This window comes from Equus przewalskii, chromosome 3, assembly GCF_037783145.1.
Source record: "Equus przewalskii isolate Varuska chromosome 3, EquPr2, whole genome shotgun sequence".
NCBI classification, from domain to species: domain Eukaryota; kingdom Metazoa; phylum Chordata; class Mammalia; order Perissodactyla; family Equidae; genus Equus; species Equus przewalskii.
The window spans coordinates 119,104,510-119,132,211 of record NC_091833.1 but is presented as its reverse complement, the minus strand read 5'-3'; the positions used below and the strand labels follow the sequence as shown (position 1 = coordinate 119,132,211).

The following is a 27,702-nucleotide window of genomic DNA, read 5'->3' as shown; positions in this document are numbered from 1 at the left end:
CTTGTGTACACACCTGAGACCACACCTGGAAAGGGACTTGCCACCTCTAGGGCACACGCATTGCAGCTTTGTTAACTCCTGTTGTCTCCAGAGACTGTGGCACAGCTGCATCTTCTGCCCTGCTCACTCTACTGGGCCTCCCCACCCACTTCCAGCTGCTTTGCCAGGGTCAACAGCATCCTCTTCACAGTGAAACCCGGGACCCTTCCCACTCCCATCTTCCCTCATCTTGGGAGGTTTACCATTCGACCACCTGTCCTGACGAAGGCCTCTGCCCCTGAACAGCTGTGAGCCTCCGTTGTCCTGCACTCTGGACATCCGTCTGCTCCTTCCCAGGTGCCACTCCCTCTGCCAACCCCTGTCCACGGTACATCTCTGCCACGGTCCCTTCTCTCCACCATCTCCAGCCATCTCATCCTCTATGATAGCGTTTGCTGGTAACTCTGGGCTCCACCCCCAACCCCGACCTCTTCCCTGACCTATAGACACCACATCCATCTGCCCCGAGCTCCTCCACTGGGCGGTCTAAGGTGCCTTCCCTGACCTGTGGATGCTGCGTCCACTGCCCCCAGCTCTTCCCCAGCGGAGCCCAGCAGGCTCTGTGGATGGGGCCACTCTGACTGTGACTCACCAGCTCCGGGTAGAATCCAAAGCCCACAGAGGTGCCCTGTGCAGCCAGAGTTCCGGCCGTGGTGCCTCCGACTGCCCCGGCCACGCCTGAGCTCCGTTTCTCAGAGGCGCCAGGGTCTCTTCTTCCCAGAAACCCTGTTAGCTGGCATCTCTCTTGTCTTCCCAGACCCATCTCTGATACTACAATGTCCGAGAGCTCTGCGCTGAGGGGCGTTGCTGGCTGTGCATGGCCTGGCCACCCAGGCAGGCTAACATCTGAACCCGTAACCTGCAGGAGGAGCGAGAGCACCATCCACTGGTGCTGGCAGATTCTCAGCCAGAGCGGCTGTTTCCTATGCAGGAAATGGACAGGCACTAGCCCTGCATGGCTCTGCTGCAGGGGTGGGGCGGGGTTTGGGAGGAGGGACGTTTAGCACAGTCCTCTAGGACGCGGGCCTACAGAGCTTCCCACATTTAGGATGAGCATCTAACAGCGCAGTATCAGGGGTTAGGGTCAAGGGTATTAGGCCCCTTCCCTGGTGACACGGTGTGTAGAACACCTGCCATGTGTCATATGTGCCTTCTCTTGCCTCTCATCTCTAGAGGGGAAACTGAGGCAAGAGTGTGTCTCCCCAATCACAGTGCTCAGCTGTGACGTGGCGCTCTTCCATGAGGGTGGAAATACAGCGGGCTCACTGGGAGAAGATACAGTGTCAGGGAAACTTCCCACCCCTGAGGGCAGGTTCTTTCAGCCCCTACCAAGCTCCCACCAGGGAGGGCGTCCCTCCTCCCAGGCCCTGCCCCAGCCTGCATCGTGCCTGAAGCTGACGGGGCAGACCCCCAGAAGGACCCCGCATGCTCAGAACTGTGCTTCTTCCTAGGCCTCGCCATGTCTGGGTCCCGGACCCCAGAGTCGGCCCTTGATGTAGGGGGAGACTCCTTCACGTCCTCGAGGGAAGAGGATGCTGCCGATGGGATCCAGCACTCCCATCGCATGCTCAGCTTCAGCGACGCGCTGCTGTCCATCATCGCCACTGTGATGGTCCGTGAGGGGCCCCACCCATCTCAGAGCCTGTCCCCACCCAGAGCCTCCACACCCTCTCAAGGCAGCCTTCTGGTGGAGCCCAGCCCAGCACAGACCCTGACCTGAGCCTCAGCAGCATCTTGGGCTCCCCCATACCCCCAGGCAGCTGGGTTGGGGCGAGCAGCCCAGGACTGGCCTGCGTCCCCGACACCATAGCACCCGAGGAGCAGGCAGTGCCCAGTCCAAGAAATGTCCCTCACTTCTTTTGTGTCTTTGCTCTCATAGATCCTGCCTGTGACCCACACCGAGATCTCCCCGGAACAGGTACTTGGGAACAGTCTGCAACACCTGGCGTGAGGGGAGGGTCCAAGAGACTCACTCAGCCCACTGGCCCACATGTGGCTCCATACAAGGCACACCTGGTTGGGAGGGGCCGGGCGAGGGCGTCTGCTGCCTGCCCTGCAACGCTGGTTAGCCTTCCTGACTGTGAACTGAGGCAGTGCCCTCCAGGAGAGATTCCAGTACAGGCTGAGAAGGGGGTTTCGAGAGCCACCCCCCATCTGCTCACTGGGGTAGGCCTGTGCCAGGAGGCTGGTCTTCACATGAAGGGAGTGCAGCGAGCGCCACAGGGGAGCTGCCCGGAGGTCTCTGCTCTGTCGTCCCTGGAGTGTCCCTCGTGGTAGGAGCTCGGGGAGCAAAGGGCAGTCTGCCTGCCTAACCAGCAGGTGCAGCAGCTGGCGGCCTCACAGGAAGAGGCTCCCACCTGGGCCTGCTCAGTCCACAGGAACGTGTGTGTTTTATCATTGGAGATAAGTGGGAAACAGTTTTCTAAAGCAGAGTATCCATTTATAGCCGACTTGGAGTATTTCTGTTTTCTAAGTAAAACAGCGACATGGCAACTTAGAAGCTGGACGTGATTTTGGAGGACATTAGGAAGTTTCTGGGCTTGCGTGTGTGAGCATGCCTTGCCCGGCCACCTTGCGTGTGAGTGGGGTATCATCTCGAGGTGCCGAGGAGCGAGGATGTGCCCGGCTGGGCTCCAGGTTCCGGTCCCAACTCGCGCTGTCAGCTGGGATGCTCCTGGGAGTCACGAGGACTGCCCAGTTTCACGTTTTCATCTGGGGAGGTGGTAACGACACCTCATAGGGTTTGGGGAGACTCACACAAGCATGGGTCAAGCCTGGCAGTGGCAGCAGCACACAGCACAGGGAATAAAAGTCCAGTGCCACTGCCTCTGTTCTGGAGCCACCCCTCCACAAGGGGCCTCAGGAAAGCCACGTCCCCACTGGGTCCTCGGTGCTCGCCAGGCTGTGCCTGCTCCAGAACCTTCTGGGGAGTGCCACTGATTTCAGGACAGGGTTGTAGATATGTGAGCATGAGATGAGAAGGTGACAGCACATGAGGCCAGACCTCCTCACTTCTCTGCAGTCAGGGTCATCTTTTTGGAGATTGTCTTTTTATGGAGAAATCATCTCTCTGTACGTGCTCATTGGTTCATGGAGAGAGCTCTAGCCAGAAAGTTCTGTGTGGTCTGGGGACTCCTGCAGAGGAGGCATTGCTGGGATGGGTGGGCCTCCTGAGGAGGTGCCGGTGGTGCACCTGCTGACACGGAGGAGACTAGTCAAGACCCGGACGCCCCCTGACTCAAAACCATGACTGCTCCACTGGGCCACTGGGTCAGAGACCCTCTTGCAGATAAAGACCAATGAAAATGGTAAAGCAGTCAGCTTTCTGTTTTGAGTTTTGGTTGATAAAGCGTGAAATCCCTCCTCACAATTTCAAGGGCCCAGGCTTTGGGTGGAGCTGGTTTTCCCCCTCAACTCCATTCACCTCGGACCTGGGGGAGGAGTCACTGCTCCTGATAGGCTTCACAGCTGTTTTTGAATTGGAACCGTTCCCAGCAACGCTGTTGACTCACCGCATGGCGGCAAGGCCTGTGGCCACTCTGCTCCACCTGGGAGCGGCTGGAGGAAGAATCTCTGCCTCAAGAGCTGGTGTTTGGCAGGGAACTCCACATACAAACCCAAATGCGCATCCAGGATGTGGGCCATCAGTGCATGGAGAAGGGCGTGGACCTCAGTGACAGGGCGACAGGAGGCCTCAGGGACAGGCAGGGTAGAGGCGGAGTGAGAAGGAGAGGCGAGATGCTCCCAGGCGCTCCAAGGCCTGGGGTGTCTCAGTGCCTGGGGTGGCCGCCAGCTGCCGTGAAGTGAAGCTCTCTGATGGCTGTGCTCTTCTATTCCAGCCATTTGACAAAGGTGTACAGAAACTTCTAGCAACCAGGATTGCCGTCTACCTGATGACGTTCCTCATCGTGACCGTGGCCTGGGCAGCGCACACGAGGTATGGGGTTGGGCTGGGGCTTTTCCTGGCCACAGTCTGCATTTTTGTGACTGGCATAATGTGTACGCCCAGTGGATTCAGCCCCAACCAGGCTGAGGGTCAGCGAGGTGGCCAGTGTGCACTCACGGCACCAACAAGAGGCCTGTTGGGTGTCTAGCCCCTCACCTCCTTGGAAGAGCTGAGTCCCATGGGGGTCGGGTCAGTAGGCTGCCCCTCCCCACAGAGTCCTTGCCCCCAGCCTTCACTTCCTCATCTGCACACAGCAATGACAGGGCCCTGAGATGATGAAGCAGTGACGTGCTCATGCAGGCGTACGCTGGTCAGGCCTGGGCTGCACGCATGGCTGCTGCCTGCTAGACCCCAGAGACCACACAGGCAGGGCATGGGAAAGGCTGGGAGCCACCGCCCTCTGCTACCCGGTAGCTCCATGCAGTGTGTACAGTCCCTTCATCCTGGTTCTGGGACTCTAGTGAGGAGGATAAGCATGCTCCAGGGACACGTGCTCCAGGGCCAGAGCTTCCTCTTAAGGAGGAAAGGCTTCCTTAGGATCCGAGGGAACATGGCCCCAGAGCTGCAGGGAGCCCCTGAGCCCCCAACCCAGGCCAGGAGGGCACCCATAGATAGAGTTGGGGTGGGAGCATGGGTGGCGATGCCCCTGGTTAACAGGCTGCCTTTGGGAATGAGGTGCTCTCTCCGACTAGGAGTGCTGGGGGTGCGGGCACACCCAGGAGCCTTTTGGGCATTGGCAGCTTGCATTAGAAGTGTCTCCAGTTTTATGTCGCACACTTGTTTTCAGCAGTGACTGTTTCTGGTGGGGATAGGGGACCCTCCCTAAAGGCTTAAGGAAGGGCTTTTCTTTTCTGCCTCCCTTGTTCATGGAGAGCAGGAGGCCCATGGGCTGGCAGGAGCCATGGGCCCACGGCTGCCCTCTGTATGGTCCTGCTGGTGACTGTGCAGGCCTCTGGCATGGCCAGCTCCCTTTCGGATCAGCAGTGTGGACAGGGCTGTGTAGCACCTTGTTTGTGCACTGGCTCATCAAAGGCCACACCTGCTGCTGGAGGCCCTGCCTCCTGGGCACAGCCTCCTGAGGATCCCCTGGCCCCTGCTGGATGCAGACCTCCCAAGTGGGGAACCAAGGCCCGCTGAGCTCAGCCCAGGAGGGGTCAGAGCCCTGGGATACCATGGAGGGCACGGCCAGGGGGGCGGGGTTGGGAGAAGGATTTTGTTTCCAGACCCGAGTGGAGCCTTGGTGAGCTCTGCTCCTGCCCCAACTCCCCGTTTAGTTCTCTGTCTAGTTCTCTCTTCACATAAAACTGTCTCGCTGTCATCTCAGCGTGTGTTTGATGCTCTTAGACCACGTTCGTCAATGCCACGTCATTTCCTGTTTGTCTTAAATTGTTTAGATTGTTCCAGGTTGTTGCAAAAATAGACGACACGCTTGCCCTGCTCAACCTGGTGAGTTGCTCCTGTCATTTTGGGGGATGATTGCGTCTGTAGCTCTGCCCTCTGAGGTGGAGAGGATGCAGCATCAGCTTCTGTGGTGCCCCTGGGTGTGCAGAGCCTGGAATCCGTCCACTCCCAGGCCTCCCACAAGGCCTTCCCTGTCAGGTGGGCAAGGGCACGTGCTTCCTTGTGGTCTGGGGGTTGGACAGTGACATGTTCTTGGGTGGAGCACTGCCAGCCGGTCCCCCTGGGCAACATGGGCCTGAGTGGCCTGCTCTCCTCCCCTCCTCCTCTTCCCCAGGCCTGCATGATGACCATCACCTTCCTGCCATTCACGGTGAGTAACAGCAATTTCCTCCGCCAATTCCCTTGACACCTCACTGAGTGCCACCCTGGGTCCAGCCTCTGCTGGGCCAGAGGACTCGGAACCTAAGATGTTCCCTTCTCAGAAACTTCGACCAGCTGGGTGGTCTAGGGCATGGACCACACGGTTGCAAAGAGGAGGGAAAGTTCCAGGGAAGCGTGTCCCTGGGGTTTCTAGGCTGGATGGGGGAGAGGAGGCCTCCAGCGGCCCCGAGCAGGGCTTGCACTGACAGAGACACCAGCCTGGGCCTCCTAGGGCTCAATGAGGGTGTCCCCTCCATACTCACTGGCGCTCCCAGCTCCTGCCTGGCCCCCAAGCCCACGGCCTCCTGGCTGTCCCGGGCTCCCCCACAGCATGTGGCCCCCACATACCTCCTTGTCCGACAGCTCCCCCACAGCCTGGCCAACCCCCATTCACACCTGCTGTAACTCACTCTGGGTTCTGACGGAGACCAGTGGTCTGAGCACACGGGGCCGTGTGTCACAGAGAACTGGGGTTTGGGGAATTCTTTATGAGTCTGATGACACTTCAGCTTGAAAGGCTTAAAGCATTCAATAGAATTGCTCTTATGGGATGGGACAGCCCCAAGGCTCCAGATGCCCCCGCCCGGAGACAGCTTTACTGCTAGACAGCCCAGTTGAGACCCAGGAGGCTCACAGGGTGGTGCTCTGGGGCCCTGCAGAACCTGGTTTCCTGTGTTTTTCGCTGCAGTTTTCCTTAATGGTGACCTTCCCAGAGGTGCCCCTGGGCATCTTCCTGTTCTGTGTGTGCGTGATCACCATCGGGGCCGTGCAGGTAGGGCCCTTGCCTGCCTTCCCTCCCCACGTGCTGTCCTTTTGGAGCACACATTGTGCACATGTCCTCAGGAGGCTGTGGCCTGCTGGCTGTAGTGAGAGCTGTGCAGACAGGGTGCCCACTTGGAGTGCCTGTTGGGGCCACAGCCAGATGAGTTGAGATGCTCAGAGCCTGTGCTTCCTGTGCTGACTTGAAGAGAGAGTGAAATGGGGCCGCCCTGCGTCCTCAGGTGCTTGGCAGGGTGGGGCGGCCCTGAGACCCCCCCCAACATGTGGCCTCAGGAGCAGAGCAGGGGCTTCTTGTCCCCTCTCCACCCCAAGAACATCCCATTGTGAGCCTCACAGCAGAACCCTGCCTCTCTGGGGGGTCCCCACCCGCGGCCCCTGCATGTGTGCATGGGAGGAAGGGGGCACTGGTCAGAGGCCTCTGCTCGTGCCCTGCAGCCCACCTCTCCCACAGGCGCTGATCGTGGTGTATGCGTTCCACTTCCCCCACCTCCTGAACCCCCAGATAGAGCACTGCGCCCACAGGGCCCTCTACCGGCAGCACATCCTGGGCATCATCCTTCGGGGCCCGGCACTATGCTTTGCAGCGGCCGGATTCTCCCTGTTCTTCTACCCAGCGGTGAGTGGGGGAGCGGAGGAGGGGAGGGTGACTGTGTTGGGAGCAGACGCCCCAGGAGGGTGGGAAGGGGGTGGCACACTGAGGAGCCAGCCAGCCTTGTGTGGGGGAGGGGCAGGGCTGTGCCAGGGTTGCCCAAGGGCCACCAGGCAGCCAGTAGTTTGGCGCCCAAGGTGCCCAGGAGCACAGCTGGAGGGAAGAGGCCCTGGGACCTGCCCTCAAGGTGAGGAGTCGCTACCCTCGGAGCCAGGCCCAGTGAGAAAATGCACCGTCCAAGGAGGGACAGGGCACTGACAGCTGTGACTCACCCCATGATTCCCCAAGCGGGCAAAGCTTTAAGACTCAAGGGCACCTGGAGTGGGCTTTGCTTGTTCTTTTGGTGGACGAGGAGCCTGCATGAAGCTGCCAGAGCAGCCCACAGCACGTGGCCTCTGGGTGGGGTCAGAGCCACCATGCCCTGACGAGGGACGCCCCCCAGTCACCTCAAGAGACACCATAGCAGGCAGGGAACCAATGCAGGTGGACGTCGTGCCATCCTGAGGATGCACGCGGGGAGGAGCCACCCAGAGAGGGAGAGAAAGCGAAGGAAGAAAGTTCCAGAACTAGAAGAGGAAGCTGGAGAAGTGGAGAAAACAGGAGGGAAGCCGTGAGCAGAAGGCGCCCCGGTCTGGAGCCCAGGAAGCTGAGCCCGGATGAGGCCCAAGTGGAAACGGGAACATGACGGCAGGGTGGTAGTCAGCACGCTTCTGTCCCTGGCGACAGTTCTGTGGGCTCCGCACTGGTCCCTTACAGCACGAGGCAGCTCCGAGCTGTCCTGGCCCAGGCGCAGAGGTCAAGGTCAGCTGATGCCCCTTTTGAACCGCAGCTGATTTAATAGGAACATCGTTCTGGTGACGCTTCCGTCGTGCTGGGAGGAGGGGAATGGTTGTGGCTGCTGCAGGTGGCCCCATGAGTAAAGAGGACTCGCACCCGGAGCGTCACTCGTCATGAGAAAACAAGTGGTGGCTGTCCTAAACGTCTAGTAAGCGTTTCAACAGAATTTCAAGTTTGAAACAAACAAACAGGCAGGGGAGGGCCGCAGAGCATCGTCCCTCGGGACAGAGTGGCCGGCGGGTCAGCCCAGGGTGGGTGGGGAGGTGGATGCTGGCGTCCTGGGCAAGGGGCAGCCTCGGCCTCTGTTCACTTTCCTCAGATGTGAGCGTGTTCCTCCTGGCGGGAGGGCTGCTGCAGGGCGCTCAGGCTGGGCAGGGCGTCCTCGCCCATGCCTACAGCGAGCGGTCCCCAGTGGACAGGGCGGGGCCAGGGAGGGGATGCACTGAGAGACGGAAGGACAGGTAAGGGCAGTGGGCTGAGGCCACATCCGAGTCCTGATTTCAGGAAGGACTCTGTGCCCGTGGTCGTGGATGGCGGGAATTGTTTGGACGAAGGCCGGGGCCGGAGGGACGATGAGGGCCGTCATGCGGAAGATCAAGGGGACAGCTGGGATGTGCGGGCGGCCTTAGTGAGGAGGAGTGAGTAAAGCTGAGGCCTGCAGGGGCCGTGCCCTCGGGCAGGGCCTGGATGCTGGACTCTGGAAGGACTGGGGTGGGTGGGCCCTGGAGTCTGAGTCAGGAGCCTGGGCTGGGCAGGTGGTGCCCAGTGTGCTGGGGGCCCAGCAGGCGCCTGGGCAGTGACCGTGCCCTGGTGGACGATGGCATCGGGGGAGGAGGGTCCTCGGGGGCTGGGAGGTCCCGAGCAGTCAGCAAGCCTGTAAGCGCTCCATGATGGAGCAGTCAGTTCTGTCCACCTCCCCCAACAGAACGGTCAGTTCTCTTCTTTGCTGCATTCTTCACCTCTTTCTCTCTGTTCCTCCTCCCCTGCAGTGGGGGTCGGACCCCTCGACCCCTCACCTCCACTCCTTGCCTCCTTGCCTGGGGCCCCACGCTCATCACCACCTGTGAGACACTCGCCAGAGCTTCCTGACCCCCCTGGCATCCCCTGCAGCCTCCCAGCAAGCCCACGGCCCCCATCCTCCCAGGTGTCTTTGCCACACCCTTCCCTCATCTGGGACGCTGTGCTGGGTCCACCCTCCAGGTCCAGCCCCTTCACACTGCCCTGGTCCAGGCTGTCCTGACCTCCCCCCAGTCCACCTTCCTCCCACGGTGACACTCACAGGTCCTGGGAGCTCTCACGCCAGCACCCAGCAGCCCGCACCTCCCACCTGCCTCCTCAAGGACTGAGGTTCTCTCTTGCACTGTTCCATTTCCTCCTTTTTTCCTCCTATTCTGTAGCACCATCTCCTGCTTACCCTGCAGTGGTCACCGTCTGCGTCCTTCTAGAATCTTTTGCTTTTACCTGTCATGCGCCTGGGAGGTGGCTCCCTCACTGTGTGTTTGTTGAATGAGGTGTGTGGTCCCGTGAAGCGGGGAGACTGGGTTATAAACAGACCTCTCCCCCCACCCCATCTGCGAGGTGCCCATTGCCTCCCTGAGTTGTACATCATGCATCAGGTGACCTTGAAGTACTTGGTGTGCAGGACAGAGGGGAGGGAGCCCTCCACTGAGGGCAGGGCGGCTGGGGTACAGGCTGCACTGTGGGGGCGCAGCAGCCGCAGGGTGACCAGAGCCTTCGTGGGACTTGCTCGCCTGCACCAGCCTGAGGCCCGCACTTAAGAACCCAGAGCAAGGGCACCTACTGCAGGCGGCTGCCTGGGGACCCAGGAGACACTACCGGCCGCCCTTCTTGTCCCTTTTTAAATAATCTGGTATAACATAAGATTTACCATTGTGACCACTTTAGAGTGCAGCTTTGTGGCACTGATGTCATTCACGTTGCTATGCAGCCATCGCCTCTGTCTGGTTCTAGAACTTTTTATCACCCTGCACAGAAACCCCATCTCCATTGGCAGTCACTCCGCATCTCCCTCCCTGTAGTCGCTGGACACCACTGTCCTACTTTCTGTCTCTAGATTTGCCTGTTCTGGTTATCTCATATAAGTGGAATCACAAAACATGAGGCTTTTGTGACTGGCTTCTTTCACTCATAACGTTTTCAAGGTTCGTGCACACTGCAGCACCTCAGTGCTGCGTCCCCAGTGGTCCCCGTGTGGATGGACCTCGTGCTGTTTGTCCTTCGTCCATCCGTGGACTTGCGGGTCGCTTCCACATCTCAGCTGTCGTGAATAGTGCTGCAGTGAACGTGGGTGTACAGATCTCTCTTCAGGACCCTGTTTTCAATTCTTTCGGGTGTCTACCCAGAAGTGGGATTGCTGGGTCACATGGTAATTCTGTTTTCATATTTTTGAGGACCCTCCATACTGTTCCTCATGGTGCTGCACCGTTTTACACGCCCAGCAGTCCACAGGGTCCCTGTTTCCCCACGTCCTCGCCAGCACTTGCTGTTTCTGGTCTTCTGAGAGTGGCCGTCCTCCTGGGAGTGAGGTGGCATCCTGGGGTGGTTTGGATTTGTGTTTCCCTGATGGTTAGTGATGCCGAGGATCTTCTCATGTGTTTATTGGCCATTTGTGAATGAGAAATGTGTCCTCCGAGCTCTGCCCATTTCTGCATGGGGCTATCTTTCTTTGTGGAGGTGTGAGGTCCTCTCCATGTTCTGGATCCTGGACCCTTACCAGGGAGGTGGTTTGCAGACATTGTCCCCATCCTGCGAGTCGTCTCTTCGCGTTCCTGATGATGCTCTGCCATGCAGACATAGAACTCACCTGTTTTTTCTTCTGTGGCTCATGCTGCCCTCCTTTCGCAGCCCCTTGCTTCAGGGTAGGATTCTGGCTCCAGCCCCCTTCGGAGGAGGCATCATGCCCCCCTGACATGTCGTGTGTCTCCTGCAGTCGTACCTGCTGATGGCGATGGTCATCTTCCTCCCCTACTTCAGCAAGGCCGCCAGCTGGTGCAGAGGCAGGCTGGTGGGTAGGTGCCGGTGGGCTGGCGTGTGGGGCCTTGGCGCTGCTTCCAGAGCCTGTGGAGCAGCTGCGACCACCAGGCATCCCTGCGGGGTCCCCTCCTCTGGCCTGTGGGCTCCCAGCCCCCGAGGGCTTGACCAGTTCCTCCCTCCTGGTATATCCACAGGCCCCCCGGAACTCCCAGCTCCCAGCGTGGAGTTCTTCACTTTCGACCTGCACGAGCCTCTCAGCAAGGAGCGGGTGGAGGCCTTCAGCGACGGGGTCTATGCCATCGTGGCTACTCTCCTCATCCTGGACATCTGGTGAGGACCACACTTGGGCCGCCTCAGGCTTGATGGAGGGGGTCCCCGGCCTGCCTCTCTGCGAAGTGTCTCCCATCCTCCAGTCCCACAAAGGCATGAGGTCTCCTGGTGCCACCTCCCCCGGAAGAGGAGTCCCACCCGGGGCAGAGCTCCCAGAGCCGGGGGTCTCCCTGCCAGCAGTCCCCACCTGTGAGCAGGGCCGGGGCGGGGCACGCCAGGGAGGGTCCCTGTCCTGTGCCGCATCTGTCTCCCGCCCACATCCTCCGCTCTGCTTTGGCCTCATCCCTTCCCTTCACTGTTCGCTCCTCTGCTCCGCCTGACCCACCTCTTCCGTCCGTCAGCCTTCTGATCTTAGGTACTGTGTTTTTATTTCTGTGCGTTTTATTTGCTGCTTTTCCAAACTTTCCATCCTTTTTGACAGTCGTATTTCAGTGCGTTCCTATTGCATTACATGTCAGAGCACTCTGGTTCACGTTCCCTATCTGATAATCTGAAGTCTCGATTCTCTTAATTCTCTTGGTAGCTTTTTCCTACTGTGACTTGAGAATTCTTAAAAATTGGGAGCGAACGTTCATGGATACTGATCTCTGAGCTAGACCTAAGCCCTGCAGCCAGGGCCACACTATCTTGGGCCCCTCGCCGAGTAGCTGCACAGAGTGGCTGCAGTTAGGGACCGGGGGGGTGGCATCTTCCCTCCACCCAGAGCCACAGCCACCCTCCCTGCCAGCCCCAAGGACCCAGGTGGGGGTCTCCAGGCAAGCCCCGAGGCTGTCTCCTATCTCCACCTTCAAACCCTCGAAGTTCCAGCTCCCCCCACACACATGCAGCTGCCGTTGTGAGGACAGTGTCTCAGGCTGCACCCCCCCTCAGTGATAAGAGGACGCCACCACTGTGCGCTCTGGGCTGTGCAGTTGGGGGCAGTAGCCCCCACGACCCCCATGAGAGGGAGAAGCCAGGGAGCCGGCTTTTGCTCAGAATTGCTCTTTACAATAAAGTATGGCCCTGGACTCTGACAACTATGGAGGCAAGCCCCCCTCAGATCTGCAGAACCACTCCCCAAGTGGACAGGCAGCTGCAGGAGGGTGGACAGACCACACAAGCCTACCCTGGGGTCTCGTGGGCAGGGCTGCCACTTAGTGACGAAGAGACAGGATGCAGTTAAGTTTGAGCTTCAGATGAATGACACAAAATTGTTTAAAATACTAGGTGTGTAAATAGACATAGTAAAATGAAAACTCGTGTGCTGAAGTCCACGTCATTCATCTGAAATTCAAGCATGCCAGGGGCCAGGTGGCCTTCACGGCTCGGACAGGGCGGGGCTGCAGCCCTGACCAGACACCCTGTGGTGAGGCTGCCACCAATGCCGTCTGTTCAAATCCCCAGTGAGGACAACGTCCCGGACGCCAAGGACGTGAGGGAGAAGTTCCAAGGCAGCCTGGTGGCAGCGCTGAGCGTGTATGGGCCGCACTTCCTGGCGTACTTCGGCTCCTTTGCCACAGTGGGCCTGCTCTGGTTCGCCCACCACTCACTCTTCCTGCACATCCGAAAGGCCACACAGTCCATGGGCCTGCTCAACACACTCTCGCTGGCCTTCGTGGGTGGCCTCCCGCTGGCCTACCAGCAGACCTCGGCCTTCGCCCAGCAGCCCCGCGACGAGCTAGAGAGCGTGCGCGTCAGCTGCGCCATCATCTTCTTCGCCAGCATCTTCCAGTTTGCTATCTGGACCACAGCCCTCCTGCATGAGAGGGAGACACTGCAGCCCTCCGCGCGATTTGGGGGCCGGGAGCACGCGTTCATGTTTGCCAAGCTCGCACTGTACCCCTGTGCCAGCCTGCTGGCCTTCGCGTCCACCTGCTTCCTGAGCAGGTTCAGCACAGCCATCTTCCACCTCATGCAGATCGCCGTGCCCTTCGCCTTCCTGCTGCTGCGTCTCCTTGTGCGCCTGGCCCTGGCCGTCCTGCGGGCTCTGCGTGGCCTCCGCCTGCCAGAGCCTGGGGGCGAGGATGACTCGAGGGCCCCACTCCTCCCTGCTGCCTGCTAGCTCGAGGTCCCACCCACCCCAGCCGGAGGCCCAGATGTCAGCCCAGTGGCCCGAGCTTGGGTGCTCCTCTCATCGTGACATTTTCTGTTCTACTCAGTCCACAGGCGGCTCTCCACTCCTGCAGAGGAGCTTCACAGCTTTGCGTTGCTGTTGTGCCCATCTCTGTCCCCCAGGCCCACATCCTGTCTCCGTCAAGCTAAGACAAGCCACATGGGGGCTGGCATTCAAGTGTTTGTTTCCAGGGGCAGCTGGGGCGCCCACAGCCTCGGCCTTCTGGGGGCGTGGGTGCAGATGTGGCCCTGGGTCCTTGACAGGCAGTGCAGCATCCCTGGATGTGGCTCAGCTCACTGTGGCCCACCGCCTCAGCATGCAGAGCTCCCTGGTGGCTGCTGGGCTGCCAAACCATCCCTCCTCTCACTCTGGTCATTAGGCACAGAGAGGGACAAGAGCAGCAGGATGGCAGTGCCCAGACTGTATTGTCCTGGATATAAATTATGGTCACATTCAGGTATAAGTTACACACGAGGGACAGCGCAGAGCCCACGCAGCCCCACCTAGCACACAGATTTGCTTAAATACAGAGGACAGACACCCTAACCACAATTTACAGACAATTCCTATAGACGGAAATCAACAGCAGGGCCTGTAGAGCAAAAACTAATTACACCACTGGGGACTGGGGGACGCGACCACGAGGAATGTGCATCTGTGTGCGGGAGGCACGTGACAAGAACATCCACCACAAATGCTGTTACAGTGCATTGGTTTGTGCGGTTTTGGCAGAAGCTTTTGGGGCACAGGGCTGGGCGGGGCCTGACCTGAGGTTGAAACCAAACTCAGGGCAAAGCCGTGGCTGAGGGGTGTGAGGGCCCAGCCCGGCTGGCAGGTGCCAGGCAGAGGGGAGAACTGGGAAGGGTGAGGATTCGTGAATCCCTCCTTTGGGGCCCTCAGGAGACCTCCCAGGCAGGTAGTTCAGGTTTGGTCAGGGTCCTCCTGGGATCTGAGGTGTGACTCTGGGCTTAGGGGAGACGTAGTTGCCAGCAGCCCACCCGGCAGCCTTGTCCCACATCCCACGTCCCACAGTGCTGGGTCTCCACGTGGAGAAGCACTGAGCCCGCAGAAGTCCCATCTGCTGAGCGGACACTGGCAACTGGCACGTTGAGTGATGGCAAACAGAACACAGAGTGCTGAGTAGATCCTGGGGTGATTAAAGCTGGCTCCTCCACACTTCACTCCACTACCTTCCTCTGGGCCTCCAGGGCCCCGGCTGGTGTGGGTTTGCTTCTGGTCCCTTCCAGGCGCACTCTTCACAATGGTGGCCAAGCCCACCTGGCCCCCCTCTCCCCAGGTGCAGCCCTGTCACTCTGGCGCCACCAGCCAGGGTTGGGACGAGGCCCAGCCAGCTGCCTGGGCCCTGCATCCCATGCAGCTCGCCTGCGGTGACGAGCAGCAGAGAAGGCACCTTCTGCCCAAGACACACAGCAGGTGGCCCCACCCAGCCCTCACTGGTGAAGCAAGGCCAGAGGAGCTAGTGGCTGGGGCATCCTGTGTCTGTGCTGGGCACACCCAGAGCCCACGGAGCCAGCTGCTGTGTCAGAACATCCAGGGGGATGGCCTGAGGAACACAAGATGAAGTCCAGCACCACCCAGCTGGAAGGGCTGAGGGTGGTGGGGGACACAAAGGGAGGAGTGCCCCTCCTCCAGGGGGCGAGCGGACTGGCCAGCTGGAACCCTGTGCCCACCCCAGTCACTGGTGTGGAGACAGGGGAGGAAATGCCTGCTACCCACCCAGCAGTTTCCATGGGGCTCGGGGACAAGGGGGAATCGCCCTGAGTCAGGGCTGCAAGGAGGTCCATCCACCTGCCAGCGCTGCTGCAGGACGGGCACAGGCTGCTCCAGTACCCTCCTCTACCTGGGGTCCCCCCTAGGGGTATAGGCACCCCATCTGCTCAGGCGTCCTTGGGGGTCCCGGCCTTCCTGGGCTTCTGCTTGGCCTTCCTGAGCATGTGGACCTGTCCCGGGGCAGGGGAGGTCAGAGGACTGGGTGACACAGTGGGCCACCTGGCTCTGGGACCCCAGGACGCCCAACGCCATCCCACCCCATTTACAGAAGAGAAGGAGCAGGGTGGTTGCCATGACTGCAGCTTGTGGGGAGGGAGCTCAAGCCTGACCATTGTCCAGCAGCCACCCCTCCCCTCTGAGGCCCCAGGGGGAACCTGTGACCCGGAGTTGGGGAAGAACCAGCTGCAGCAGGACTGCCCATGCACCAGGGCCATGCTGGCCACTCTGTATAGCCGAGACCTCCCAGCACTGAGCCCACCTCATCACTGGCTCTCTGGCCCCTCCTGGCTCACCCCACATTGGACATACCTTTGGGCCCACAGCTGAGATGATCATGTGCCCAGGACCCTGGACCCAGGGCTCACCATCCACCTGCACAGGTGTGGCTTTGAGCAGGGTGACACGGAAGTAGGAGCCCTGGGCGATGCGGATGCCAGAGCGCAGCCCTCCCTGGACCTGGCCCTGCCGGAGAGCACCCTGGGCTCAGTGGGTCGCAGCACCACACCAGCCCGGCACCCCCGGCCCTCCCACTCACCATGTGCATGACACCCGTCACCCCCACCACCTCCAGCAGCCCGTCATCCATGCGCGGCTTCTCAAACCTCGAGTCGCTCTCGGAACCCCACAGGTCAGCCCCCGACCCCCAGCTGTGCAGAGAGGGGTAGGAAGGTAAGAGGGCAGGCTGGACGAGGGCCAGAGCCCCACCCGAGGCCAGAGTGCCCGGGAGTCCACCGCTGGCACCTGGGGATGTTGATAAAGATGAGGCCCTCGATGCTGGGCAGCTCCACCTGCTGCTGCTCCACCTGCAGCCGGATCTCCTTGTGCAGGCTGCGTGAGTGGCTGATCTTCTGCAGCCCGACCCGCACATACACACCCTTGTTGTGGAACCTGCAGAAGGGGGACATGTCTGCTGTCACAAGATGGGGCCCTTGCCCAGCCTAAAACAGACCCAGGTTGGAGCCCCCTCCACCACTTCCTGCTGGTGAACCAGCAGGAAGTGCAGAGTGCCATCACCAGGGGGCAGCCCCTGCTTTGCCTAGAGCAGCCCCAAGCTCCTGTTCTTACTCTTCTCGCACCTGCTCGTGAACTTGCCGGGCTCCTCCTCCCGTGCCTGGTGGAAGTCCAGGCTTAGCTCTGCGTCGATGCCAATCCCACAGTAGTTACTCATTTGCACAATCTGGGTCAAAACATGTTCCCATGTGGCCCCGTCAGCCCTGCCAAGTGCTCCCCATGCCCCAGGCTGTGTCCAGCCTCCTTGTCTCCAACCCAACTCCGCTGCCATCGTCAGAACTGCTTCTGTCTGGTGACCACCCTGCTTAGTAACTGCCAGTGGCCAGGGGGGACAGCGTGGCACACGGGGCAGGCAAAGGTCTGAGCTAGGTAGCCCTGGGCTTGCCACCCAGAAAGTCACTGCTTTGTGCCTCAGCTTCCCCATCCGTAGAGGGGATGGCACTGGCACCCACGCCAGAGTGTGGCCGGGACAAGGGCAAGTCCCTAGACGGATGTGGTAAAGAGTCACCTGCAGGGGGCCCAGCGGTGCCATACCCTCACCCAGCACATGGGTACCTTGGGGGGCTCCACATCTGCCACACTGTTCTCCGCACCAGTGGCCTCGTGAGCATCCAGCAGAATGGTCCAGCGGTCCATGAGCACAGCATCTGCCTCATCCACTGATACCAGCACGGAGAAGGGGTCCTCTCCACTGTAGCCCGCCCCCCAGCGGAGGACCCGGCCAAGGTCATTCCCTGGGACACGGGCAAGATGCACACTGACTGTCCACACCCACCCCCCCACCCTGGGCCTCAAGTGAAACTTGGGCAAGAAGGGATAAACCCTACTCGCCAGCTGACCCACCTGTGCCCAGGGGCAGGATGGCCACAGAAGGCTCCGGGCAGGCCAGATGGTGCCGCATCTCCTCCAGGGCAGCCAGCACCCAGCCCACGGTGCCATCCCCACCGCACACCAGCACCCGGAAGCAGGGCAGCTGGGAGAACACGTGAAACCTGGCGAGAGGGAGACAGGAGGTGTCCTGCCACAGCCACGGCCATGCAGGTGCGCAACAAGTGGGTGGGGAAATCGCGACCCTGGGGCAGAGCAGGCCGCAGCTCATCCCCCATCCAAGGCAGCCCGTGAGGGTTCCATACCGAACCCCAACCTGTTCCCACCGGCCGTCGGCAGGTGTGTATGGGCCCCCCTCGGGTGCCTGCCAGGCTCCGTTCAGTGTGGCAGAGGCTTGCCGGACTCACCCGGGCAGAGGCCCCCCGTTGGTCAGCTCAAAGACCTGGTGGGGGTTCAGCAGCTTCCGGAAACTGCAGAGCAGGTCACGGCCCTTGAGGCCTCCGCTTCTGGGGTTCACAAACACGAGGAGGGGGCGGCAGTCTGGGGGCAGCTTCGTGTGCTGGCAGATGGGGCGGGTCAGAGTGTGCTCCCAAGGCCACCCTTTGTGCAGAGCCGGTGTCTCCCCACCCTACTGCCCAGGCAGGGACCACCCCCCACCCTGAGCCCACCTGGCCTGAACCAGCCTGGGGCCAGCCCCTCCCAAGGAAGGCACACACGAGGGGCTGCATGGCCATCACTACCTCGCCACAGACCACTCGGGGCACCGCCATGGCAGAGGGACGCCCATAGGCCACTGGCCAATGGGGCAGGGAAGAGGCCGGCCGGCCTGGAGCTCTAAGCACACAGGCCCTGCCACAACCACAGCGACACAGGGCCCCAGACTGCAGCCTCTGCCTCATCTACACAGCTAATGCGCCTAGGTAGGCAGGAAGCCCACGCGGGACCCCACCTGCCCCTCTGAGTCACCTGGCACACACCCTGGGGGGACCACACACCCGGGAGGAACTGCAACTCCAGGGCCCCCAACCACCCACGTAGCAGCTGGGAGGACAGCCCAGTTCACAGGGTGGCCCCACGTGTCCCCTCAGCCTCTGGACGAGGCCCATCCTCCCACACACAACCCCCAAAACACAGTGCCCAGGAGACAGTGAGCAGGGGAGCTGGGTCCCCACAACGGTGAGGTGGGGGGTCTAGAGTCCCCATGATGGGGGTTGCTAGGTGACAGAAAACAGACAAGCTTGGCACAGATACAGTGGAAAGTGGCCGTGGCTCGAGGCCGAGGACACATGGGGTGACATGTGGCCCACTGGGCAGAGCTGCCTGCAGTCACCACTTACCTGCTCACCCCGGGGCAGGCAGCTGACAGGAAAGAGAAAGCGCATGTTGGCATCGCCTGCCAGCTCTGCCCACGGGCCAGCTGCTGGGGCCCTGCCCTGCAGGCACTGCGTCCTCATTAGGATGGAGGTATGGCCACCCTGTCCTGACTTGGGCAGGACCCACCTTCTCCACCTGGCTTGGGTGGGGATGGGGCATCCAGGACCTGTAGGTGTCGCCCACCCAGCCACAGACTCTATGCCCATCTGCTCTAATTCTGCTCCGCCTGGACGGGGGTCAGTGGTCAGGGTCAGGGGTCAGGGGCAGAGCAGCCATGGACACCTCGAGGGGCCCTGGGGCCAGCAGTGCCAAGGACCAGAGGCTGCAGTGAAGGCACAGGGCAGGGGTGGGACTCTGGCCCCTCCCCTCACCCTGACCACAGCAGTGCCCTCGAGACGCCCACTTTTGCCCTGTGCCAGCCGCCAGGCGCCCAGCATCCCAGGCAAAGAGCACCACCTACTGGCCAGAGGTGGTCGGGGCACAAGCAGAAGTCCCAGGGCACCTGCACGGGGGAGAGGTGCCAGGGCCCAGCAGGACGCTGCCTCTGCGGTCCTTGGCCTGTCAGCTGCCATTGCAGGCCTCCAGCGGGGACCTCAGGCACCCCCCTCTGTGTAAATCAGACCGTGTGCGGCAGACTTCGCTCCAACCCCAGAGCGTTAAACAAACCAGCTGTGGAGGCCACATCCCCCTAGTGCCCACCCCGGGCCCACTCACCAGCACATCAGGGAGCACCAGGGCAGTCAGTGGCCGGCCATGCACAACTGTGTCCTTGACCAGCATGTACAGTCGCTCAGCCTCTGCGAAACAGGCCACGCCCAGCACCACTGCACCTGTGGCAGGTGGACCGTGAGCTCAGGTCGGGGTCTTGCCACCCCCTAGCCAGAACGGGCTCCACTGTAGCTGGCCTCAGGTCAGCCCACCCAAGGGTGTCTACCCGGTGCGACTTCTCCCCCCAGGGAGCCTTCAAGGATGGCCGAGCTGAGAAACAGGACATGGTGGGTGGACAAGAGCGAGACCACCATGAGGTGGGGAGGGGTGGCCTAGGACCCACGGCGGGGGTACGCCCCACAAAAATGGAGAACGCTGCTAACTGCTGAGGACCCACAGAAGGGACGCAGGCTCACAGTCTGTCCTGCCACTTGTGGGCAGATGTGAGGTTTTCTGTGATAAAAGACATGAACCCATGGGCAGAACGAGCACGGAGGGAATGTTTTCTGGGCCTCAGTCACGTTTTAGCAAAAGCATCGCAGCCGTGAGCCAAAAAATGCACTCAAACGGTTCCCTGCACGCGGCCCCAGAGAAAGGTCAGGTCCCAACAAGGAAACACAGCAGCAAAGGGTGGGGGGCTCCTACTCTAACTCCAGCTGTGGCCTGGGATGACCCCTAGGGGGCTCACCTTGAGAGGAGTAGACGTGGCTCACAGACACCAGGCCCGCTGCAAAGACAGGCTGGGTCAGGGAAGCAGGACACGCAGCACAGAGGCCTGGGGCCTGACCCCCCCAGGCCTCCGACTCCCTCCCTCCAGGCCCTGACCTCCCCCCAGGCCCCTGACCCACCCACTGGGATGCTGCCCTCACGGCCATCCACACTCAGGCAGCCCCCACCTCCTACTCAGGGTAACTTCGCACAACCCAGCAGGGCCAGACCCCAGGAAGTGCCTGCCCCGTGCCAGGGCCAGGGCAGAGAGGCCAGAGGCTCAGAAGTCCTCCTCAGAGGAGGGGATGCAGTCAGAGCCCCAGAGGTGAGGACAGAGGGTCATGTGGCAAGAAGCATCTGGGCGAAGGCTCGAACAGCAAGGGGGCAGAAGGACCCAGGACTCGACCTCAGCACAGCAGCCCCAGGGCCTGCTCTCAGGCCCCGCTATGTCCCTGGCAGCCAGGAGCCCAGCCCGGCCCAGGCAGTCACACCTTTGGTGGCCACAGCCTCGTCCAGCAGGCTGCTGTACTCCTCGGAGGATAGGCCAGGTGGCAGGCCACCGACAAACAGGGAAACGTGGGGGGCCAGGGCCCTGCCCTCCACCACGTAGAACCGCGTCTGGCTCATCTGTCGCAAGGACGTCTGCAGGGAGAGGGGCAGGGGGCACTGAGCAGAGCCCCAGGGGTGCCCGGCCCACCCTCCCCATCTGGGAAGGGGCCGCTGGAAGAGTCCCCAGGAGGAACAGGCCAAGATGGGGAGGGGAGAAGGGGAAGAACTCACAGGTGGCCTCCCTCAGGACAGGCCCCTCCACTCCCCTCAGGGACCCCACCTCCCAGGAGCAAGTGACAAGTTAGGAAGCACTCAGATCCACCAGGCCCAGGAGAGGCACTGCCAGCCAGGAGGGTCAGCTGCCCACCAAGGTGGACGTGAGGTCCAGGGTAGACTCTCTCTCCACGAGGTGGAGGCCATGGCCAAAGTCCAGCAGCTCCCCAGGGACCAGCATCCACACCCACTGACCTGCCGGATGTCTCGAAGCCGGTCAAGCAGGGGCTCCTCATCTGCCATCACCGTCCGCTGGACTACAGGGGCGAGAGGCATGGCCTATCAGCACCAGGTGCCTTGCTCACCTCTGCAAATAGCTGCCCTGAGGCCCAGGGCACCAGGAGGCACACCACTCAGGACATTAGCTGCAGGATGCCCACTCACCTTGCCTGCTGCCCATGAGCACCTCCACCAGCTGGAAGCTCTCAGCACCCTCGGCCTGTGGGGGCAGGGTTTGGGGCATAAGACCTGGACCAGTTCCTCCACCCTCCTCAGGACACCCAGCCAGGGCGGCCACACCAGAGGTGGAACAGCAGCCTGGCCCAGTGGGCTGGCCAGCACCAGGGTGGGCCCAGTGTACACACCTGGCATCCAAGCAGTGGGAGAACCTCCAGCACCACGGTCCGAGCAGTGCTCTGTGGGGTCACACGGATGGACACGTAGGCCACACCCACCCTGCAGGGGACAAGCTCAGGAGCTCTGGTCAGGCGGCCCGCCCCCTCCCGACTCCCGCAGGCAGACCCTGTGCCTCCGCCTGGGCCTCACTTGAGCCAGGCAGGGTAGATCTTCAGGACCTCCTGAGGGCGGGGCAGAGCGCGGATGATCCAGGCCTCAGACACAGCCTCGAGGGACCCGGGGCCTTGGCTGCCCTCCTCCTCTGCAGACCCGCCACTCCGGGACTTTCCCCGGGCCCCGGTTTCGCCAGCCTGTGCAGGTGCGGGGAGCACCTGCAGGTCGAAGTTGTGAGGGTCTTCCGTGATGTAGTAGGCCCGCAGCGCTGCCTCCTGCAGGGGAGGGGGCCAGGTGTGCATGGGCGCCGCAGCCGTGCTGGGCACCACAACCCCCAGGGATGGGCCTGCCACAGCCCCTGGGGGGCTCCCCGTTACCAGCAGCTCCTCACTCCTGGCCAAGCGCGGGACAGTGATGACACGGAAGTAGTTTCGCTGCACAGCGTCATTTCCATCAAAAATCCTCAGGGTCTGCTTGCCTGGGCCAGAGGGAAATGGCTGTGAATCTCTGGTGCTGGGGCCTGCGTGGGGGAGGAGGGATGGGGGAGGAATGGGATGCGGGAAAGAGGGACAGGATGAAGCACAGGATGGGGGACGAGGGACCGGATAGGGGGGCGGACGGGCACTAGGGACTAGGTGGGGAACGGAGCGGGGGTCCTGGCCGGGGCCTGGGCGACAGCTAAGCGGCACTTACCAGACTCTGGCGCCAGCGCCTCTCTGCCCGGGCCAGCGGGGGAGCTCGTGTCCACACCATCGTCCCCTTCGCCTACAGGACAGACACAGCGGAGTCTCACTCAGCGCCCAGCCCCCACCCCGCCGCCCGCCACTCCCGCCCCCGCCCCGCGCTCACCCGGCTCTGGGGTCACGCTCTCGGAGATGCGGAAGCAGTGCATCTTGCTGAAGTTGCGGGATAGCAAGCGCACGCACGCAGGGGGCAGGATCAGGGTTCGCAGGCGCCCGAACGTGCACTCGGGGGCGAGTGCCGTGGAGCAGACTGAGTGGGCCTGAGGGGGCACAGGCTTGAGCCTGGGGCCTCCGCGCAGGAGAGGCCGGGGTCCAGGCGGCTCTCAGTGACTCCACCGGGGCCCACGCTGAGCGCGTGGCCTTAACACTCTCCTCTGTACAACAGGAGCCCCCACCCCGAAAGAGAGCAACGCAGACAGCTCAGACGGACGGGGGGGGCGGGGGGGGGGGCACCGCCACGCTCTCCACGCTGCTTTCCCACGGGACAATGCACTCGCCCCCTAGATCCCAGGCCCCACCCCACCTGCCCAGGGCCCCGCTCTGGCCACGCCCCACCCCACCCGCCCACCGCCCCCAGGCTCCACCCCACCTTCCTGCTGCCCCCCAGAGCCAGCCGCACCTGCACTCCGCACCACTCGCAGCGCACACCTGCCAGCACATCAGAGGAGCCGCACGTCTTCCTGCAGACCTCGCAGCGCGCGCCGGAGGGCAGGTTCCCCTCCCGCCAGTGGTGGTGGTGTGTGTCCTGCGGAGGGGGCCATCAATGAGTTCGCCGGGTCCCCCGTGCCCCCCAGCCCTCCAACCCCCCCACACTCACGTGGTCCCGGTGCCCGTCCCGGTGGCACTGGCGGCAGTCGCTGCAGGCGAAGGGCACACAGTCGGGGTGAACGTGCAGCTCACACACTGGGGGGCGGACAGGTTTAGGGGTCTCTCGCCGCTCCCCACGGCCCCCGCCGCCTTCTCGCCCGCCTGGGTCCCGCCCTCGCCCTGTCCAAGCTTTCTTTAACCTGCCTGCGCCAGATGTGCCGGGCAAGGACAGCCCCATCCTCTCGGCGGGAGGGGACTGTCCGCCCCTGTCTCTCCCCGCCCAGCCCTCTTCAAGGCACAGCCTGCACCCCTGTGCCCCTGCACCGGCCTCCCCTCCACGAGCACAACTCTAGAACCACAAACGCCCGCCCCCAGGGCACCCCTCCGCCTCCTGCCCACCAACCCTGACCAGCACCCGGCCATGGGCAGGGATGGGCCACCCTGAGCGGCAGAGATCAGGGCCCTGGGAGGAGTGGAGGGGCTTGGCCCCAAAGGGAGCTGGCAGGCCCAGGCAGTACCTTCACAGCGCAGCGCGGGTGCCTCCAGGCCCCTGCGGCACACGGCGCAGAACTTGCGCTTGTACAGCGCCCGGGGTCCGAAGCAGTGGGCCACTGGGACCTGGAGGAAGCAGGGCACTGCCTCAGCCCAGGGGCTCCTGGCCAATCCCACTGCCCGTCCAAGTCCTGCAGCCAGACTTCCTCCACATCCCACACAGCTCCATCACCACCCCATGACACCTGCCTGACCCCTGCAGCAGCCCCAAATCCTCCTGAGCACTATTTACTCGGTGCTGTGGGTGCCCCTGAGGGGTCCTGCTGGGGGACTCCCCAGCATGCCTGCCTCCTCACTCTGCAGGACCAATGCTGGGCTGTTCCAGCCATGGTCTCAGGCAGCCCCTTCTGTGGGGGACATGCCTGCTCCTCTGCTGCTCAGGCCCCTACTGGTCCTGTCCAGGTCTGATCCAGCTGCACTGCCCAGGGAGCCCAGAGGAGATGGTGTCAGAACCAGAGGGGCGTGAGGCCTGGCTGCTGCCCTGGGAGGGGCTCACAGGCAAAAATGCAGTCAGCAGCTCGAGGACCCAGACCAGGACATCCAAGTCCCCCATGCTGGTCCCATGGCCCACCCCATCCAACCCGCCATCTTGACCCCCAGCCCAGGACCTGCCACAATTGCCAGCCTCCCCCACCCCCTGGCCCCTGCCAGCAGGTGCGGCAGCCATGCCCTTACGCACGCGGACCAGGCTGGGAGCCAGGGTCACACAGGGGATCTTCACATGCTTCAGGCACTTCTCATGTGACATGAAGTTGCAAACTGTGGGAGTGAGAGCTGCATGAGTTGGTCCCTGTCCTGCCCAGGAATCAAGAGACCCCAGGGCTTGGCATGCAGAAGGGAGGCCTCAGGCAGCAGGGCCACCAAGGACTGTGGTGGGTCTCCAGCGTTCTGACAGGACAGAGCACCCGTCACAGTGGGCCCACTCTGCCAGAGCCGATGGGGGGCAGTTCCAGGGGACAGAGGGAGGGCACGGCAAAGCCTCCCCCCAGAAGCACCATGGACACCCTGATCCTCTGCCCCACCCCACATCCCAAGACAGCCCAGAGCGGGGAGCAGGGGCCTGGGTGGTTCTGACTGTCCTGGATGACGGTGTGTCCTGGCATCCTGAAAATGGCCCCTGCCCCCCACATGCAGGCCCAGGTCTCCTTCCAGCCTCTGCAGTTGGCCCTCTGCAAGGGGCAGGCAGGTGGGCAGGTGGCATCCTGCCTTGGCCAGCTCCTGCATTTCTGCATGTCCCCCCAGACCAGCTTCGCCAAGCACACCCTTCCCTCACCATCCCCCCAACTGCACACACATGCTGTGTGCCTTCAGAGACACAGAGGCAGTCTGTGATGGGCCAGGACCCCTGAGGCAGGCGGGACAGCCAGCCCCGGGAGGGCTGCACCTGCCCTGCCCGCACCCAGAGGAGCAGACAGCCCAGAGGCTCTAAAGGCGGTGAGCACTCAGACGTGCCTGTGCTCCTGAGGCCCATGGGAGCAGCAAGGGGCACCCCACTCATCCTGGGGAGGCAGGGCAGGACTCCAGGAAGGGGGTCCCGGCAAGACTAAGCTCAGCCAGGAGACAAACCCAAAGATGGACAGGAGTGGGTGGCGGATGGGAGAAGCGGCTGGCGTGGCCTCTGGGGGCACACACAGCACTGGGGTGGGACGGGATGGACAAGGCTCCAGGGAGCTAGGAAGTGGGCAGGCGGCAGAGGAACACACTCCCCAACATAGCCTCAGGTGAAGACTGTTTGCCCGGGGACCTCGAGGCAGCCCTGTCCCACTGGCTGCAGCCCACCCCCCAGTCCCCAGACAGAGGCAGACGAGCTCCTACGGGCTGGCAAGAGCAGCCCTGAGGCCTCCTTCAGAAAGAGCTCCAGAAGTGGGCTGGGGCCAGATGAGGTGGGCAGAAGTGGGGAGGCCCCCCCAGGCGCCCAACTCGCTCTGCCGCGGAAGGCAGCAGCTTTGGGCAGGCAGCACCCAGCTTCCTGCTCTGGCTGTAGAGATAGCGCCTGATCACCCCACACCCACATCCTGGGTGCTCCCTGGCAGGGCAGGGGGCTCCTCCTCCAACACCCTGGTCCAGCCCCTCTGCTGGCAGAGATCACCAGCTGTCACCCACAGAGATGGCGGAATGTGCACACAGCTGCCTGGCAAGGCCTCCACGTCATGCCCCCCACATCATGCCCCAGGCATAGCCTCTTTCCACGAGCTGCTTCACCCCAAGACCAGGCTAAGGGTTCTTGAGCCCCTCAGACCTGGAGCCCTGCATTCACTACCCCTCACCTGTGTGGGGGTCCTGGGCCTAGCCTCAGACCTGGCACTCTGCCTTTACCACCCTCACCTGTGTGGGGGCCCTGGGTCTAGCCTCGACCAGGCACTATGCCTTCACTACTCCTCACCTGTGTGGAGGTCCTGGGTCTAGCCTCAGACCTGGTGCCCTGCCATTACTACCCCTCACCTGCATGGGGACCCCGGGTCTAGCCTCAGACCTGGAGCTGACTCAGCCTGCACAAGTCTGTCTCCCACCTCAGGTGACCCTCGTGGCATTCCCAGGGGCCAGGCAGGCAGTGCAATATTTCTGATCTGACAGAGAAACCAGGGGTGACCAGCCCATGCCAGACGGCCAGGCCCCACGGTACAGCCCTGGGGGGTCAGGACGACCAGGCTATTTTCTCTGGCAGAAGGCATCCTGTGTGAGGGGTCCAGTCTCTGGTACCCAGACCCAGCCAGGCCCACCCTGAGACCCCAGCCTGAGTGGTCCGTCTGTCTCCAGAGCCGAAGGCCTGTCTCCCTGAGCAGGTCAAAGGTCCCACCCACCTGCCCTGCAGAAGGGAGCAGGACTAGAAGAAAGCAGACCCCGAAGCAGGCATGCGGGCTGCCCAGGAGCCAGAGGAGGGGGCGCCTCCTCGCCCCGCCGGCCAGCTTGGCACCAGGAGGGAGTCCTGTCTGGGCACGCCGCACTCCAGGCAGGCCCCGGCCAGCTCTCCATTAGTCTGAGCCAAGGCAGCGCCAGCACTCGCCCCTTGTGGGCAGCAGCGTGCACACAGGGCGAGAATGGACCGGCACCAGGGCACGGGAGCCAGGGCCCAGGCCAACCCTGCCTGGCCACGCCGCTGCCCCTTGCTGCCTCCTACCCAGCTGGGGTAGGATCCCACAGAAGGAGTCCCACCTGCTGCCGGTGGGCTGGCCTCATCCCCCAGTCAGGCACCTGCCCCTCGCTCACCCTGCCCCAGCGGCCCCCTCCCCGCGCTCCCCCCAGTGGACCCCAACCCAGGCGAGGAAGTCCAGGGAGCAGTTCTTTCCTTACACCCCACAGCGGTGGCGTGGAGGGGGGTACCGCGCGCGGGCTCCTGACGCCCCCAGGCCCCTGGAGGAGCGGTCCTCCTCACCTCCATGGCGAGGGCCTGGGCCGGGCATACTCCTGCCCCTTGGGGCCAGGGCTCTGTCCCGGGTAGGCCCCTGCTGGGACTGCAGAGGTCAGCGGGGAGGTGCCCGTCTGGGCCCGGGACGGGGTTTGCGAGGGGATCGTGGGCGCTCACCTTCGCACAGGAAGCCGGCCAGCCCCCAGATGAAGTCGGAGCAGAGGTGGCAGAAGGTGGGCTTGGTGAGCGTCACCTTCCTGAAGCTGTGGCCTGGCGCAGCGGGGCCCGGGGACCTGGCGCCCGCCCGCTCCGGCCCCGGCCCGGACCCCGGCCCCGGGCGCGCGCGGCCTCCGCCGCCCAGGTCGGGGCTGGAGGCCGGGCTGCCCGGGCGCGGGGAGCCGCTGCCGACCCAGGCGCGGGCCCCGGGGTCAGCCGTCGCCGCCATCCCGGGCCCGTGCCGCCCGAGCGCCGGCGGCAGGCGCGACCCGGTCCGCGCTCCGGGAAGCGGGGCTGCACTGCGGCGCCGACCCCGCTGTCCGCGCCGGGCTTCCGACTGCGCCCGCCGCCACTGCGCAG

General features: G+C 62.6%; 2 protein-coding genes across 24 annotated transcripts in view; one reads left to right on the top strand and one right to left on the bottom strand.

Annotated features, from left to right (window-relative positions):
- The window catches only part of TMEM175 (transmembrane protein 175), a 27,326-nt gene extending 13,143 nt beyond the window's left edge, over window positions 1-14,183 (top strand). For 7 of the 16 annotated variants that reach the window (XM_070615278.1, XM_070615287.1, XM_070615279.1 and 4 more), the window contains 10 exons: window positions 1,491-1,651; window positions 1,919-1,957; window positions 3,879-3,976; window positions 5,380-5,431; window positions 5,721-5,756; window positions 6,495-6,578; window positions 7,038-7,202; window positions 11,023-11,101; window positions 11,261-11,396; window positions 12,780-14,183. In XM_070615278.1, the coding sequence (XP_070471379.1) occupies window positions 1,491-1,651; window positions 1,919-1,957; window positions 3,879-3,976; window positions 5,380-5,431; window positions 5,721-5,756; window positions 6,495-6,578; window positions 7,038-7,202; window positions 11,023-11,101; window positions 11,261-11,396; window positions 12,780-13,437 (1,508 nt within the window). In that variant the 3' untranslated portion in view covers window positions 13,438-14,183. Of the gene's footprint in view, window positions 1-796; window positions 929-1,490; window positions 1,652-1,918; window positions 1,958-3,878; window positions 3,977-5,379; window positions 5,432-5,720; window positions 5,757-6,494; window positions 6,579-7,037; window positions 7,203-11,022; window positions 11,102-11,260; window positions 11,397-12,779 lie in introns of all 16 variants that reach the window. The other 9 variants (XM_070615292.1, XM_070615282.1, XM_070615284.1 and 6 more) reach the window with 3 other exon arrangements.
- DGKQ (diacylglycerol kinase theta) lies at window positions 13,895-27,702 on the bottom strand. 8 transcript variants are annotated; one of them, XR_011538830.1, is made up of 23 exons: window positions 27,304-27,701; window positions 24,460-24,539; window positions 23,747-23,846; window positions 23,239-23,324; window positions 23,041-23,166; window positions 22,528-22,681; window positions 22,372-22,443; window positions 22,056-22,198; window positions 21,715-21,953; window positions 21,534-21,624; window positions 21,334-21,388; window positions 21,145-21,206; window positions 20,619-20,769; window positions 20,108-20,146; window positions 19,426-19,541; window positions 17,745-17,896; window positions 17,353-17,501; window positions 17,065-17,243; window positions 16,564-16,675; window positions 16,240-16,386; window positions 16,034-16,145; window positions 15,808-15,960; window positions 13,895-15,449 (listed from the first exon to the last, which is right to left on the bottom strand). XR_011538830.1 is itself a non-coding variant. In XM_070615275.1 (23 exons), exons 1-22 carry the CDS (start codon window positions 27,569-27,571, stop codon window positions 15,831-15,833), a joined length of 2,733 nt encoding a protein of 910 aa, XP_070471376.1. In that variant the 5' UTR covers window positions 27,572-27,701; the 3' UTR covers window positions 13,895-15,449; window positions 15,808-15,830. The 8 variants fall into 8 exon arrangements, 5 of the variants coding, with proteins under 5 accessions (XP_070471376.1, XP_070471374.1, XP_070471377.1 ...); XM_070615275.1 differs by having other exon boundaries at window positions 16,064-16,145; XM_070615273.1 differs by having other exon boundaries at window positions 16,064-16,145; window positions 16,575-16,675; window positions 27,304-27,700.

Coding starts and splice junctions, on each gene's coding strand:
- DGKQ (XM_070615272.1), bottom strand. CDS start 27,571: ATGGCGGCGACGGCTGACCCCGGGGCCCGCGCCTGGGTCGGCAGCGGC. Junction 17,502..17,744: donor AACGGGGGGCCTCTGCCCGG/GTGAGTCCGGCA, acceptor CCCTCTCGCCAG/GTTTCACGTGTTCTCCCAGC. Junction 16,387..16,574: donor CCCGGCAAGTTCACGAGCAG/GTGCGAGAAGAG, acceptor CCCCTTCTGCAG/GTTCCACAACAAGGGTGTGT.